This window comes from Monodelphis domestica, chromosome 1, assembly GCF_027887165.1.
Source record: "Monodelphis domestica isolate mMonDom1 chromosome 1, mMonDom1.pri, whole genome shotgun sequence".
In the NCBI taxonomy this organism is placed as follows: Eukaryota; Metazoa; Chordata; class Mammalia; order Didelphimorphia; family Didelphidae; genus Monodelphis; species Monodelphis domestica.
In genome coordinates, this window is record NC_077227.1 from 273,606,309 (window position 1) to 273,622,450 (window position 16,142).

The 16,142-nt window shown below is 36.0% G+C and overlaps 1 protein-coding gene across 6 annotated transcripts in view; it reads right to left on the reverse strand.

Annotated features, from left to right (window-relative positions):
- Positions 1-7,240: 7,240 nt before the first annotated feature.
- Positions 7,241-16,142, reverse strand: part of PPP2R5E (protein phosphatase 2 regulatory subunit B'epsilon) — a 267,308-nt gene continuing 258,406 nt past the window's right edge. For all 6 annotated transcript variants that reach the window (XM_007472987.3, XM_007472988.3, XM_056810864.1 and 3 more), the window contains one exon: positions 7,241-11,854. In XM_007472987.3, the coding sequence (XP_007473049.1) occupies positions 11,755-11,854 (100 nt within the window). In that variant the 3' untranslated portion in view covers positions 7,241-11,754. The remainder of the gene's footprint in view (positions 11,855-16,142) is intronic.

Consider the following 16,142-nt stretch of genomic DNA (forward strand, 5'->3'; position numbering starts at 1 on the left):
CAAGGGATCATTGTGCACAGTAACAGCAATGTTGCAGTGATGATCAACTGTGAAAGACTTGGGTATTTTGATCAATACATTGATCCAAGACAATTCCAAAGAACTCATGATGAAAAAATGTGATCTAACTCCAGAGAGAAAACTAACAAACTCTGAGTGCAAATTGAGGAATAATTTTCTCGCTTTATTTTTCTTGCTTTTTTAAAAAATAGAATTGTTTTGCCTGATTTCACATGTAAAATTGATATCATATTGTTAGTCTTCTTTAATGGGTTGGGAAGGGGGTGAGAGATAGGGGAGATTTGAAACTCAAAGTTTTTAAAGAAAACAATGTGTGAAATAAATAATACATTTAAAAAATTAAAAATTAAGAAAATTGAGAATCATGATTTAGTAAGCATAGCTAGCAATATATATGTGTGTGTGTATATATATATATATATATATATATATATATATTTGAAGCTATGTATTTTTGTGTTACATAGCAGCTAGGTGGCACAGTGGATAGACTGCTGGCCTCCATCTTCCTCAGTTCAAAACCAGTCTCAGGCACTAACTGGGGAACTCTGGGCAATTCACTCAGCCTTGTTTGACTCAATTTCCTCATCTGTAAAATGAGCTGGAGAAGAGAACAGCAAATTACTTTATATTTGCAAAGAAAACTTCAAGTGGTGTCTATAAAGAATCAAACACAACAAATTCTTGTAAAGCAGCCTTTTATGTTAGGACAGCCTTTAAAACCAAATATCAAAGAAAATAACCTTAACTTGGAATGAGATTAATGTTTGAATAAATTTATAAGATCTATTTCCATATATCTATATCAATATCTATCTATAAATATATGGAGGGTGCATTGTCCTTTTTTTAACTGTTAGGCATTATTTTAAAGTTTGTATACCACTCATCTATAGTATTTAATTCCTTCTCCAGATTCCGATACAATCCTGCTACTTTCCACCCAAAGGATACCTCATTATTTTCATCAAAGCCAGACATCATCACTAAAGTAGAACCTGAGGTGAACATGAAGTGGATGGGGAAACAAACAAGTGTTACTTCAAAATACAAAGACCCATCAATAGTGTTCTTTTTCATATGCCATATTTATGCTTTCTTTTAAACCATGGGTTCTTTATCTTTTGGGGAAATCGGGTAAAGCCTACAGAGTCCCTTCTGAATAATTTTAAATGCATAAAACAATATGCATGGGATTACAAAGCAAACTCATTCTATTGAAATACTTTAATCAAAATATTTTTAAAGTAAGTCCATTGTCCCCAGTTTAAGAATCCCTGTTCTTGGGAACTGACATTGATTGTCTGACACTTATACTGGACTACACAGGTGAGAAAATTGAAGGACAAGAGAATTAGAGATGATAAGAAGAATTTCTGAAGCAGATTCAAAGACACTGATGCTGAATAACCTCACCTACTGTGCTACTAAAGAGTCTGCAGAAAATGTTTGTGGAAGTGACTGAACTGGGCGGTCTCATGGCTTTGGAGGCCATGATGGTGGTAGTGATGGTAGCAGTAGTAGTGGCTCCTGTAGTGGCTTCTGTAGCTAAAGAGGCAATAAAGGAGGGAAAGGAAGTTTTGGAGATCCAAGTGGTTTCTGAGGAAGCTGAAGGGGAGGAAGACAAGGGGACCACAAGCCAAAAGGAAAGGGAAAAAAGTGGAATAGCTTCTCCCCCATTCTCTTTCCCCTTATTATTTAAACAGGCTCTGGGTGTTTTCTCCTGTCACCTGGCCACTGACAGTGATTTCTGAGAATATTCCAAGACAAATATGCAGTTCAGAGTTCCTCTTAGAAAAAAACCTGGATGACAATTCACAGGAGATAATGTATCGGCTTTGACTGGATGCATGCTCCATATAAAAAACAAATTCTTTTCTAGATAGAGCACCATATTAAAGAATTAGAACAATTTTAAAGAATTATACAATTGAGGAACGGCTAAACAATTTATAGCATATGATTGTGATGGAATACTACTGTATCATGAGAAATGATGAACAGGTTAATTTTTTAAAAAATGGAAAGACCTACATGAAATTATGGAGAGTGTAATGAGCAGAACCAAGAGAGCAAAATATACAGCAATAGTATTGTTTGAAGAATAATATGTGTATGTCCAACTTCAGAGAAAGAATTGATAAATAGAAACATAGTAAGACATAGTTTTATACATACATCTATCTTTTTGTCAAATGATGCCTTCTCTAATGGAGGAGGGAGTTAACTGGATATATTAATGTGACAAACAAATATATATGTGTGTGTATATATGTGTGTGTGTGTGTGTGTGTGTGTGTGTGTATCTATATATGCAGATAGATAGAAATATTTTTAAAAGGAAGAGGTCTTTGAAATAAAATTTAGAGAACCAAGCAACTAGTTCTAGTCTTCTCTCAGCTTTTTTCTCTGTACTAATCCTATTCTTCATATTTGTGGAAAAGCATCTGGCATATGGCAGAGAGCAAATATTCCAACTAAAGTTACCCTAAGGAGATAATTGAGAGGACAACATTTTAATTAGAATAGACTTTCTTTAAAGTTTTTGTTTATAAAAAAAATTTTTTTTTTAAAGATTCAAGATTTTTGTTTAGAAAGTTACCGAGAAAAAGGCTGATTCATTTGGCCTTGCCTGCGGGAAGAAGGGATATTGGGACTTGAGTAGGTGAAAAGAAGGGATGAGAGACAGAGAAACAACAGAACTTTTAAGGCCTCTTAGAACTTTAATAAACAAGAAGTCAATTTTTTCTGCTTACTTGCCTAAATTCCTCTTACAACAACCCTATGAGGTTGGTGCTGTCATTATCTCCATCTTACAGCTGAGAGAAATTGAAGTAAAGAGATTAGGTGATTTACCAGGATCACACAGCTAGTATCTCATGCTGGATTTGAACTCAGACTTTCTTGACTCCTGTGCCATCTTGTTCAGTCATTCCAATTATGTCTGACTCTTTGTGACCCCATCTGAGGTTTTCTTGGCAAAGATCCTGGAGTAGTTTGCCATTTCCTTCTCCAGCTCATTTTACAGATGAGGAAACGGAGACAAACAGGATGAAATGACTTCCTGGGGGATCAAATAGCAAGAAAATGTCTGAGCCCAGATTTGAACTCAGGAGGATGAAGTTTCCTGATTCCAGGCCCAGCCCTCTCCAGTTCCAGACCACAACACTATTCATTATGCTACCTCTGTAAGGAAAGCAGTGATACATTAGATGTAGACAACTTTATCACAAGCAGATCTTTATTTTACTTTTTACTTTAATACAAGCAGAATTACCTAAAGAGGTTTTAATATTTCCTAAAAGAGGTTTATCTATTAACTGCTACACATAGGAATGCCCTAATTGTTGAATCTAGAGCCAACAGAAATAAGAAGCCTCAGTACATTTATTGTACCTAGGAGGCCATCAAATGTGGAGTTTTATATGAACCTGTCCCTATAATAAATTTCAATCCTGATCCCTCAATGTTCTACAAAGGTGACTGGGAATCATAAAGACTACATCAGTGGAGTGAATACTTTGGAAGGTCCTATCAAGTTGGAAAAACTTCAATTACAGTTTGGAGAGGCTTATCATTGGAAGAATGATTACCAGATAATTTCCCGCTGCCCGGGAAATTCAAGAACACCAACTAAACCTGGCACAGAGGGGTTGCAATCTGCAAGAAATAGCCAACCCTTCACGTGGGTCGAAGGGATATGGTTGGGGATATAGACTCTAAATGATCACCCTAGTGCAAATATCAATAATATGGAAATAGGTCCTGATCAATGACAATGTAAAGCCCGTCAGCTATGGGAGGGGGGTGGAGGAGGGGAGGGAAAGAACATGATTCTTGTAACCAAGGGAAAGTATTCTAAATTAACTAATTAAACAAAATTTTCAAAAAAATAAAAATGAATAAAAAAAGAAATAGCCAATCCAATAATGATAACGACTCTTGAAATATCCAGCTAATCAATCAAAGATTTAGTAAGTATTGCCTGCCTTTTAAATGAGGGGAGAGGGGAAGGAGAGAACTTGGAAGTTAAATTTTAAAAATGTTAAAAATTTTAACACATAATTGAAAAATTTACTTTTTAAGTACCTACTATGTGCCACTAGCTGTGGGCAAATAAAAAAACAAAAGGGAAACAGTCCACACCCTCAAGGAGTTTATTAATATATAATATAATAATAATAATCATCTATAAAGCTAGGCTGACATAACCATCCTACTAGAAACTCATACTCATCCTTGGAACCCCCAGTTCTGGCAGGTGAATTTTTTGCCTCATCTTGCTAAGGTCCAGGTCTCTTCACCTTTTCCCATTCTCTCTTCAAGTGACTTGCCTCTCTTCTTGTCATTTATGTGTTGGATTTTTCTCCCAGCACTTATATACCAGCACTTAGTACCTGGCACATGTGATTAATAAATCACCTATTAGCTCTAGAAAAGCCACCACAAACTATCCCAGTGGAGGTCATCTAAGGTTTTCCACATGCCAAGAAAGTGAAAACCTATGTCTATAGAGCCTCTTCTCCACAGGTCAGGGTTGGTTTATATCAGGGCTTCACGCCCTCACTTGAATGAGAGGAATTATGAACATCTACTGGAAAAACTGTGCAGCTGGGTGACACAGTGGATAGAGTGCCAGACCTGGAGTAAGGAAGACCTGAGTTCAAACCCAGCTTCAGACACTTACTAGCTATGTGACCCTGGGCAAGTCACTTAACTCTGCCTCTGTTTACATATCTGTAAAATGAGCTGAGAAGGAAATGGCAAATCATTCTAGTATCTTTGCCAAAACAAACAAACAAAAGCCCACATGGCATCATGAAGTCAGACATGACTAAAACAATTAAACAAGAACATGAAGAAACAGATTGCTACACCCTGATGTCAAGTCCCAGCCTCATGTGGAAGAAATCTATTCATTTTTCAGTAGACTTTTAAAAAGAGGTTTATTTGCCCAACAGAATACTTCTTCAGACACACTTATAGGAGACTCAATTTCAAAGGTTTTTGGCTTAAGAGAATATATGGGGGCAGCTCAATAGCATAGTAGATAGAGTGCCAGGCCTGGAATCAGGAAGCTCTGGGTTCAAATTTAACTTCAGATACTTCCCCCAGCTATATGAACCTGGGCAAGTCACTTAATGACCCTTGCCACTCTTCCATCTTAGAATTTTTTTAAACTGTTTCAGTTCCTTTAAATAAAACCATTAACATAAAGTACAAAGATAGCATGGATGTAAGTAGGAATACTTTGAATGTAATGTATTTAGTTTCTTCTAATGACAGTTGAAAATGCTTTTAAAACATTTCATCCCTTCCTTAAACCTTAACCATTCTTTAAAGTTGAGAGACAAAGATTATGAGACAGAGACAGAGAGAATGTATGGTGCACATAAGAGAATCTGATCTCTGTCCCCTACTCCACATGTATCACCTTAATGTGGAATGTGGGTTACTGCATCTGGCTCTAAAAAGGAATAATTGGATTTGGCTTAGGGAGAAGCTGTTCAAAGTAGGAAACAGATCCCTTCCAACTCTGAAAATCTGTTTCTGAGCAACTAGGTGTTTCCGTGTATATTGAGTCAGGCCTGGAGATGGAATGTCCTGGGTTCTAATCCAAACTCAGATACTTCCTAACCATGTGATCCTGAGCAAGTCACTTATCTCCAATTGTCTAGCCCTTACTGCTCTTCTGCCTTTGAACAGATACTTAGTATCAATTCTAAGCCAAAAGGTGGAGGTTTTGTTTTTTTTTTAAAGCATGTTTCTGTGATGTTTAGAGCTAGAAAGGACCACCATGGCCTACTAAAGTCACCTCTTCATTTTTCAAGTGAGGACATAGGAACCTAGGGAGGTGAAGGCACTTGAATAAGGCCATAGAAATGACTGAAAGTGCAGGAAATAAGTGGCAGAAAGATGGGATTTGAGTCCAATCCCTCTGACTCCAGATCCAGAACTTTTCACCATACTATGCTGATTTTCTTGAATTACCTTGCTCTTAGGTAAAGTTTTTCGTTTTAAATTATCATGGAAAAAATTTAAACCTTTAAAAAATCAATTACTACAATTGGCCGTGGCAGTCAAGTTCCCAAACAGGGAGAGACTGGAAAGGGAAATGTTCTTACAAATATTTTCTCTTTTGATCCTCATATAAGCACTAAGCATCCCTACTATATGTGCTAGGCACTGGGCTGAGAGCCCTTTGTACAGAAATTCTCTCATCTGATCCTCATGTGAGCATACCTTAAGCTCCAACTGTGTACCAGCCTGAGGGTTATTAGAAATATTTTCTCATTTGATCCTCATATGGGCAGATATGACATGGGCACGGTACCCCAGAAACCCAGGTCAACTATTATTAGGGAAACTCCCTTGCCTTTGCATCCTCCTGACCCCACCTAGGGTCCTGAGATGTTTATCCTCCTTAATTGTCCTCTAGATTTAAGCTGGACAAAGAGATGAATCTTTATGCCTCCAGGCAGACCCCAGTCAGATGACCACCTCACCCCACCAAATGCCTGAGGGAATAACACTCTAGATCATGTCCACACCATGACATAGCATCTGTTGCAAAAAGTATAAAATCCCCAGAAAGGGGGGGCAGCCTTTCCATTCATGCTGTCCTCCCAGGAACTGCTCCCCATCTTGCTGTCCCACCTTGCTATCCTCCTGGCCATTCTCAACATTACTTTCTAAATTAATGAATTTCTCTTTTTGTTTTTAAGCCACGTTTTGGAGTCTTGCATTCTTGTAAAGGTATCCTTCCCGAACCCCAAGGGTATCCTTCCTGCCCATAACAGATATTCCATACCTACCATATAAATATGCCAGGGATCCCCTAGGAGCTTGCATTATGTTATCTCATTTGATCCTCACAACTTCCCTGTGAGATTTGGTGTTAATTACTCCCTCTCCCCACTTTACAAGTGAGAAAATAGAGGCAAATGTAGGCCAGTGTGCCTGATCTTTGTGCCTGGTCACAAAGCTAAAAAGTGTCTGTGGCAGGGATTTGAACTCGTGACTCTAGGACCAAAGCTCTATTAAGTCCCTGCGCCACCAGTTGCCACAATGATGCAAAAGCGACAGGAGGAGCAGAGCTTCCTCAGGGTGGTCTCCTCTCCAGAACCACCACATCTACGGCACCCCTCCCCCTCCTTCCCGTCCCCACCCCCACCGCCCACGGCTCATGGCTCACCCAGGAACAAAACCAGCAGAGCGGTAGGAAACTCGTCATTGCTTCTTTATTTCGATGCACCCGCAGTACAGAGCCCTCCGCACACGCGTGAAAGGAGGTTACATTGATATTTGGGAGCACCAGTCATTTTGTCCTTGTGACCACCTTGAAGAAAGTAAGTCGCTTCCGTCGAATGCCGTTTTGGAATCCCACGGGGTTAAACACTCAGCTTGCCCTTGGTTGTCAGTCTCAGGAGGAAGTAGCAGATAGGCTTGAGCTGGAGCTGAAAGATTGTTCTGTGACATTTTCTTCTAACGTTTGATGAGGAACAGAAGATTTTCGCTGCCTGGTCAGGCCAGTCTCTTTTTCATATGCAACTTTTCATATCAAAAAAAGGTTTCATTTTATTTCTACCCACAAATAGATGAAGTAAAAAAAAAAAGCAAATGGACCATAGCATTTCTAAGGGGGAAAATGAACTTTTGCTGCCCTCTCCTGCTGAAACAATGAACTACTAACATACCAAAAGATGAAGCTAATGCTAAATCCTTTAACCAAAGCGTGAACATGTCATTCTTTATATACTACAATCAAAAATAGGACAAGAAATTTATTGATATATTTATATTTGAAAAGTCCTCATTGGTACATGAGGTTTGGATTACAACTTATTTACAGTAAGCAATCAAAAAAAAGGAAACCTATATTCATACAAAACATGATATAGGATGTTAGTTGCTGCTTCAATGGACAAAGAAGCAGCCTTGTGAATTGACCTTCTATTAAATCAAAATTTGCTCAATTTTGCCTCCAGGATGCACAGTCCTTTTAGACTTTCAAAACTAAATATTGAGGAATATAAAATTCATTGCCAATACTTACTAGAAAAATCCTTTGTGGCTCACTTCCTATCTCCATTAGGAGAACTGGTTGAACCAGAATATAAAAATAAAAATATCCATGTGCAAATAAAACATCATTTGATCATGTCTAGCTGTCACCTTCTTTTTGCTATCAGGCGACTGTCACTTTGTGATGACATTGGTAATAGCATTGAAGGAGAGATAACTCCACTTTCTGGGTCAAGTTGGTGTACCCAATTTGGAAAATAAAGAGAAAAAAAATCAATCTGAACCAAACATGTTTTTACATGCTAATAAACATCCATACATCTTCCCTTGGCCCCATCCCACCCCACCCCCACAAAAAAATAAAAAAGCTTTTAAAGCTCTAAATATATTTTTTTTTCTTTCCATAGTGTGATTGAGCCTGCTCTATACTCAACAGGTATAGCAGGTGCAAATGCAAGCAATTCCTGGCTCTGCACCCTGGACTGATTCCACATATAGAAGGTGATACAAAATAAATTAAACCCTTCTATTTATGCAAACAAGTCCAAGATAAACTGAGTGTAACCCTGCTTGTGAGTATCCAGCGGCATTGAGTATTTTTAATTCGTTTATTTTTAATTTTTTAATTTTATTTTTTTTTTTACAAAAACAAACAAAAAACCAACCCATTCAAATGTTTGGGAGGCAAAAAAAAACTGACTAAAAAACAACTGGGAAAAATTGCAAGATGTGAAAAGGAATGCATGCTTGACTTAAAAGTGTGAGATGGAAATATTCACGGGGATGGTTTTTTTATGCCCACAACCTAATGCCTTTATATCTAGGCCACAGTCCTCTTCTGAAGACACTCTTAATCCTCGCCCTGAAACCAATATGGTAGGAACAAGGGAGAGAGTGACCACTTGCTAACTATGATATTTGCTCTTTAAAAAATATATTTATATATAGTTCTGGAAATTATGAAGCAAACAAAAGTATGAGATGCGTTCATCACAACTGAGTTGCAGCAAAGATCAGGATTGTGGGAAGGGACGAGGAGGGCTGCTGCAAATGCAGCAAGTACGTCCTTAAGTATGTCACATAGTGCAACAGTCGGTTACCTCGGTTATTCTGTGTCACTGGACACAACATGACAAATGTCATATTGTCTCTTTCAGTTAAAAAAAAAAGCAAAAAGATAGTGTTTCTTCTCAGAAATTGCCCTAGGAGTTTTAGACATACTGTCACTTAAAGGAGGCATGTTAATGTGACCAACTTTTCACATATGTCTAAAATTCAGCTGTTTCTCAGTTTGGGTGATCAGCCTATAAAGTTGACACTGAGAATAATCTGTATAACGTTATCACCTAAGGTGCAAGAAAGAAAGGTTCCTTGCCTTTTAAAATTTCAAATGACTGCATTTCATTTCACTGGGCAGAGATATTGGTTCAATCATCCATGAATTTAATGTCCTCAGTCTTCAAAGGCATGTTAACTGCATTAACAGATTATACTACCAAAAATAACCATAATGCATAGTAGAAATCAAAGGCTATTCAAATCCAGGGGGCTAAAGGAGATGGTTTTGTTAGATATTTATTTTTATACTTAGTATTTGAGCTTACACCTTTTCTCCAGTATTTTAAATGAAATGTGATCTTTGGCATCCTCTGCCAAGTTTCTATCAATCTCCCATCAATTTCTTGTTTAAAAAACATCTTTAGTAATCCCATTTAACCATGTTATTTTTGGTGTTGCATATAACTATATAATTTACTGATATTTCACTTTCAGAATTAACATTGTCAAGTTTTTACAAAGTTGCTGAGATGACTATATTCATATGTAGCTGACTCATGTATAAACTATGACCTGATAATCCTGAACCATTTAACCTGGGGGTCAGGAGGACAGGGTCACCTTGATCCTTCTCCACCTCCCCAACTCCTTTTTTTCTTTCTTTCTTTTTTTTTCTTTTTTTGGCTTGGAAACAAGAAAACTATCTTCTACTTACATACTTAAATGGAGGGAGGAAAATATACATGCCCGTATTTATACTGTGTTCCTATCGAAGGGCAACAGTTTCATATGCTCATGTTTGTAACTATTACAATTAGATGCATGAACACAGAATCTGCTCTATACCATAAATACTGTTGAGACCAATCAATTAGGATTATCAGCTCACTGTTTTTATGTTGCTAACAGATCAAAAGTGTCCTGGGGATAAAAAATCCTGCAATACATACCTTTTGGTATATAATAATGTCACCACATTAGCTAAATGTATACTGTACACAAATCTTATTAGCATTTTATCTACCAAAGATGTACGGTTCCACTTTTTAATACAAAGGAGATAGCCAATAATGTATACTTATGATACAGCCCTCAATTTTTTGTTATTTTTCCTTAAACAATTTGGTCACAATGCACCTTTGATATAAAAGCATTTTTAAACTTTATTATTAATACTCAGGACATAAGGAATTTCCAGATTTTTTTTTCAGTAGCATTTGTAGAACCACTTTTGGTAACAAATACAGTAGTTAGGAATAAGCATCTGATTCAGAATGCATAATAATGTTATCCTGAATCCTTTCCAGCTAAAAACAGGGCTGGCGCTGGGATGAGAAATTCAACTAGAGTCTACAAAAACACTGTAACATTTTTCCAGAGGCTACATCCTCTTTTGCTGGAATACTTTATAAATACATATTAAAAAGTAAGGCAACAACTCCAAACAGTCCAAACTGTTTGCTCAACTCTTTTCCCAATTAGATCTGTAATCCCTGGAGATCAATTTCACGGTTGTACTGTTTAGTGTTTGTCTTTATTATTTCAAAGTGGTCCAAAAAGATGTATTTCAGCCATTTCTAAAATGGCTCTGGTATATGTGTTCAATGATGCACATAACTAATACTGATTAGGTACTGAAGTCTGTGATGTACCAGTGCCTGTTTTCAAAAGGATTCAAGACATTGATTTGGATCCATCATAAATTTATGCATGAATCCAAAATTCCCTTCCCTACCATGTTTATCACCTCTCTATATTTTACTCCTGATGTGAAAACTGAAGGAGTATGAGGACTAGCCTGGTTACTGGAAAGATGCTCGCTCACACCAGTAAACAAAACCTTAGCAGGGACCTGTGTATTCAAGGGCCCTCTTCTTTGTGGACATTCAACTTATAAAGATGTGCAAAAGGAAAAGATGTCAAATTACAGTAAAGTTATCCAGAGAAGGAGGATGTTACACAAACTTATAAGGAAATGACAGTCTTTTTTTTTTCCTTTTACTATAAATACATTTAACAATTTAGCAGAAAGACAAGCTAAATTTAAGATTGTTCACATTTGAAAATTGTATCATACTCTCTGCTAATGATAAATAAGGAACTCCTGACAATGGAATTTTAACATAGCAATTTTATCAACAGATCTCTGAAGACTGCTTTTAAAGTAGGGTTAGAACAATGATTATGTTTGCAAAGTTCTGAGAAGTCCATCTACTGTCCAAACTTTGGATTTAAGTCCTTATTTTTTTCCTTTACTTAGAGACAGGTATATACAGTGCTGTTGTAATAATGAAACAAATGTGAAATCTACTGTAAAGTTGCACAATACAGAAAACTGTTGCTCCATCTTCTACTACATAAATGTGTGACTCCACAGGTTAATAATGCTGTTGTCATTTTTTTCTTTTTTTCTTTTTTTTTTTGCTGTTGTTAAGTTGGAATTATTCCATCACGTCTAAGACCTCTCTTTAACTCCAGGTCCTCCAGTTTTTTCCACAATTCTTCACGTTCTTTTTCTTTCTTTTTCTCACTGGTGAAAGAAACAGAACTCAGTATAAACAGTGGAGAAGGTTTAAAAAAACTAGAAACCCCTACCCACTACACAGTCATTTTAAATCCTGTGAACAAATTTGGCATTAAGTTTGTCATTTCTTGGTTTTCCACACTTCAATAAACAGAAAAATAATATTAACTGAACAAAATAGGAGATGACAAGATATTTTAAGATTATTTTTCACATGAACATTCTTCTATGTTCTAATTCTTTACAGAAACACTACTATCTAAACTCAGAAATACAAAAAGGATCATTTTGTCTGGATTGGTTATTCAATACTCCACACCAATACTTGGTGATTATTTTGGCAGGCGGAAGGGTGGTGTTGGTTAGGGAGTAGTTATTTAATCTTTTATTTAGTACAAATTCCTGTGCATATGCCACAACTTTCAAAAGGGATTCTGGACATTATATAAATACTAAACTACAGGATGACACAAATATCTGGCCATTCTGTCAATTCATTTTAAAAAATCTAATATATACAATATGGTCTATGTATACAGTTAAAATACTAAGGATCTTTCCATATTGGTAGGTCACACATTCAAGATTCTCTGACCTAACTCCACATATCCTTACCTACCTAAATTAAATAAAGAGCTGGCAATAATTCTCAAAGTTTCAGATTCCCTGGGTTTATATGTTAGTCATTTGAATGGGGTTTTATTTTCCTTGCTATGTACAAAATACTTAATTTTACTAAGCAGAAATTCTGCTTTCATCAATTATCAATTGGATCACCTAACTATGAACCAAGGAATTTGCCACCCTAAGTAAGAAGGGAATGAGGCTCTTCAGTTCTCCAGGCAAGGCTAGGAGTAACAACTCCTTAGCCATACATGGATAATGAATAAATATATATATATATGCTGTGTATTCAAGGGCCCTCTTCTTTGTGGACATTCAACTTATAAAGATGTGCAAAAGGAAAAGATGTCAAATTACAGTAAAGTTATCCAGAGAAGGAGGATGTTACACAAACTTATAAGGAAATGACAGTCTTTTTTTTTTTCCTTTTACTATAAATACATTTAACAATTTAGCAGAAAGACAAGCTAAATTTAAGATTGTTCACTATGTACATAATAATAAAAGCTAATTTTAAATGACCAAAACACTGGCATATTATAGCTATAACTTTTTAAATTTCTTATATTTTCTTACTTCTTAAATTACCCCAAAAAGCACCCCCCCCTTTTTTTTACTGTATTGCAATCTTTCTGGTAATAACCTAGGAATTTAAAATACTACTTCAATGTATTCAAGTATAGATCTGATCTTGGTTTCAAAGGCTATGAAAATGGAACTGAGCAGGGCCCTACCACACTAAAAAAAAGTCCCTAGTGCAGAGACTATATCAAACTCATAGCTCACAGATTAAACCAGATTAAAATATAATTGATAAATGTTTAACAAAATAAAGAAAACAAAGATTATCTGAATTCTTGGTTTTCTAAGCAATTATGTAGTTTGAAAGGATACATTCCTTTCTGAGTATGATAGCACTTGTCTAGTGAACCAAGCTATTGTATGTCACTTAAGGAATAGCCAATCTAACTTTGGAATAATTTACATTGAGAAGCTTAGTCATCATGTGATCTGTTTTAGGGACCAGAAATTCATGAAGACTATCTGAGGGATCAGGGGATTATTGTCTGTATACATCACAGTGCCAGAGAACATCTCTATAAGATCTCTGGGTAAGTTAATCTACTCAACTTTGGAAAGCCCACTCATTGGATCTTGTTGCCTGGACTGGTGAATGGACATAAACTCAACTAACCTACTATATCCAGCTAGCCACAGGCCCCAGACTCAATCATCAGACTAATGCTTCCTATTGTCATCGATGCCAACCACCTTGCCATTCATCCTACTAACAACTTCTACCTCTACCTCTTGCTGTTGACACAAAAATCAGATCAGTACCACCAATGTTCCCAAAGTTGGCTTGCTAACTGGCTCTCTATAGTTCACCATCCCTGTGATTCCCCAGATACTTCCTTCCCTGGCCATCACTCCCCTGTATGTATTTTTCTCCCACTATAAGGAGGCAATTTTCTTAAGGTCAGGGAGTATCTTACTTTCATATTTGTATTCCCAGAACTTAGCATGGTGCCTGGCCTTGAGGACAGGGACTGGACATATGATATCACGGATTTAGGGAACTCTCAGATAAGGAAAGTTCACAGTGCAAATTGGCACTGTGTCTGAAGTGAAAATACTTTTGGTACAAAGTATTTCTTCTTCATTTGTTCATTCACAGGTATACCCATACCAATGAAATTATGGAGCCTTTAAGTACTGAAGAAATAACCTTAAGTTCATTCACTCCTCAATTATTTTAGCCTACCTTAGACAAGTTATCAACATTATCGCACTTAATGACACATTTCCTCAAAAAATCATATACTTCACTAATTGCTTCAACCTGTATCAACTATTACCCAGAATTCAGAAAACAAAATTAAATACAAGACTAGCCAAGGGATTTGTGGAGGCAACCCAGTGTTTAAGAAAAGGCACTAGATTTTGAATCAGAAGTCCTAGATTTGAATCTTGCCCCCTTAGTGGGCACATCCTCTTCTCCTTTGACCTTAGTTTCCTCTGGTTCACCTAGACATTCAAGTCCTTTTTTATTACTAAATGTATGCTACTCTGACCTTATAGTAGAGATCTCTTAAAAATGGATTCTTAGGTTTAAACTAATTCAATTTGAGATCTGATAAAATCTATCTTTAGCTTCCTAACAATAGACTCAATAGAACTCAAATTACTATGTGATATTTTAAGAGGACAGAAATCAGAATACTATGGATCTGTTTATGGAAAATGTAGTTTTTAATATTTGGGATGTAGAGTGAAGTCTGATCAAGTACTTTTAGGACTTTCCTGAATCAAAAACAAGTGGAGCATCAAGTCAGGCTCATCCCTTCCTAATCTGAAGTGAAATAAGAAAAGAAGATACTAATAAAATACTCAACTCTATTTTATGCTTTAGGAACTAACTCATCCTGTCAAATGTCATATATGTGTCAACTAATTTATGGCATTCTTGGTAACTATTCTAAAAAAAACTTCTTTTTGAGGTTACCTCATATAGAATTAACATGCAATGCATCCTGACAACTTTCATTTCAAAACCACTAAATATTTCTGATATGAGAAAGTAATATCATCTACATTTTTGCTCATTATTTCCAACAGCAATATCCCATAGAAACAAATCTCAAAACTTAACACTTGAGTGCTGTCATATTCACTTCCAGTTCCAATATGAAATAGCACTAATATTTGTCATAGGAATCAACTGTTATCATTATAAGTCACTGGGCCACCCACACCTCTCAGATGCTATTAATTAATCCATCACAATCCATAATTGCTATTCTTACATGTCTTCTTCAAAAGTATTAAATATATCAAGATCAACATTCTACTCCCAACTTGACATATTCATTCCCTTGCTTCTATAAATTCTAAACAACCTATCATGTACCACCTCAATAATCGAAAAAGAGGGGGAAAAGTATACGTTCATAAAATTACCTATCCTAGATCACCAAAGGCAATGCCTTTCTTTTCCCTGATGGTATTCTTATCTTTTCTAAAAGTCTTGCCTATTTAATTCAGATAATATATTATGAGAAGGTATCTGCACTACATTTCATTAGCCAAATAACAACAATCAGGTCATATTTAGTGCTAAATTTTTATATTAATAGAAAATTAAATTCAATCCCCCTCCTAGTTTTTCCATGGAATACCCCACTCCAACTTGGTCAATGTTAATAAGATTTCTGCTAAAGTTGATTCACATATTTCATGCTGGAATGATGCATCTTAATATTTATATGAGTTTAATTTTTTAAATAGCAAAATGAAACATTATAATCTCAGACTTAAGGACTTGAGATGATAGTTACTACAATTCTAATATCCTAAAAACACTGTATAAGTTCCTTCTGATTACAGATGGGAAAAAAAACTGATGCCAAATTTTATAATCAAATAACGTTTCAAGAAATTCACTGTCTTTAAGAGTAAAAAAATCCATTGGATTACTTAATCCTTTGAAATGAAATTCTCCACTTGAAACTTTTCTCATTTGCATAATACAATGAACAGACTTAAAATTAAGCAAAATGGGTTAATTCAACAAGGTCATAGATAAGAATACTCTAATAAACTTTAGGAAACCCAAAGAAACCACAAAGTTTTATGATACACAGTACCTGGGCATTTTGTTTGCAATGGG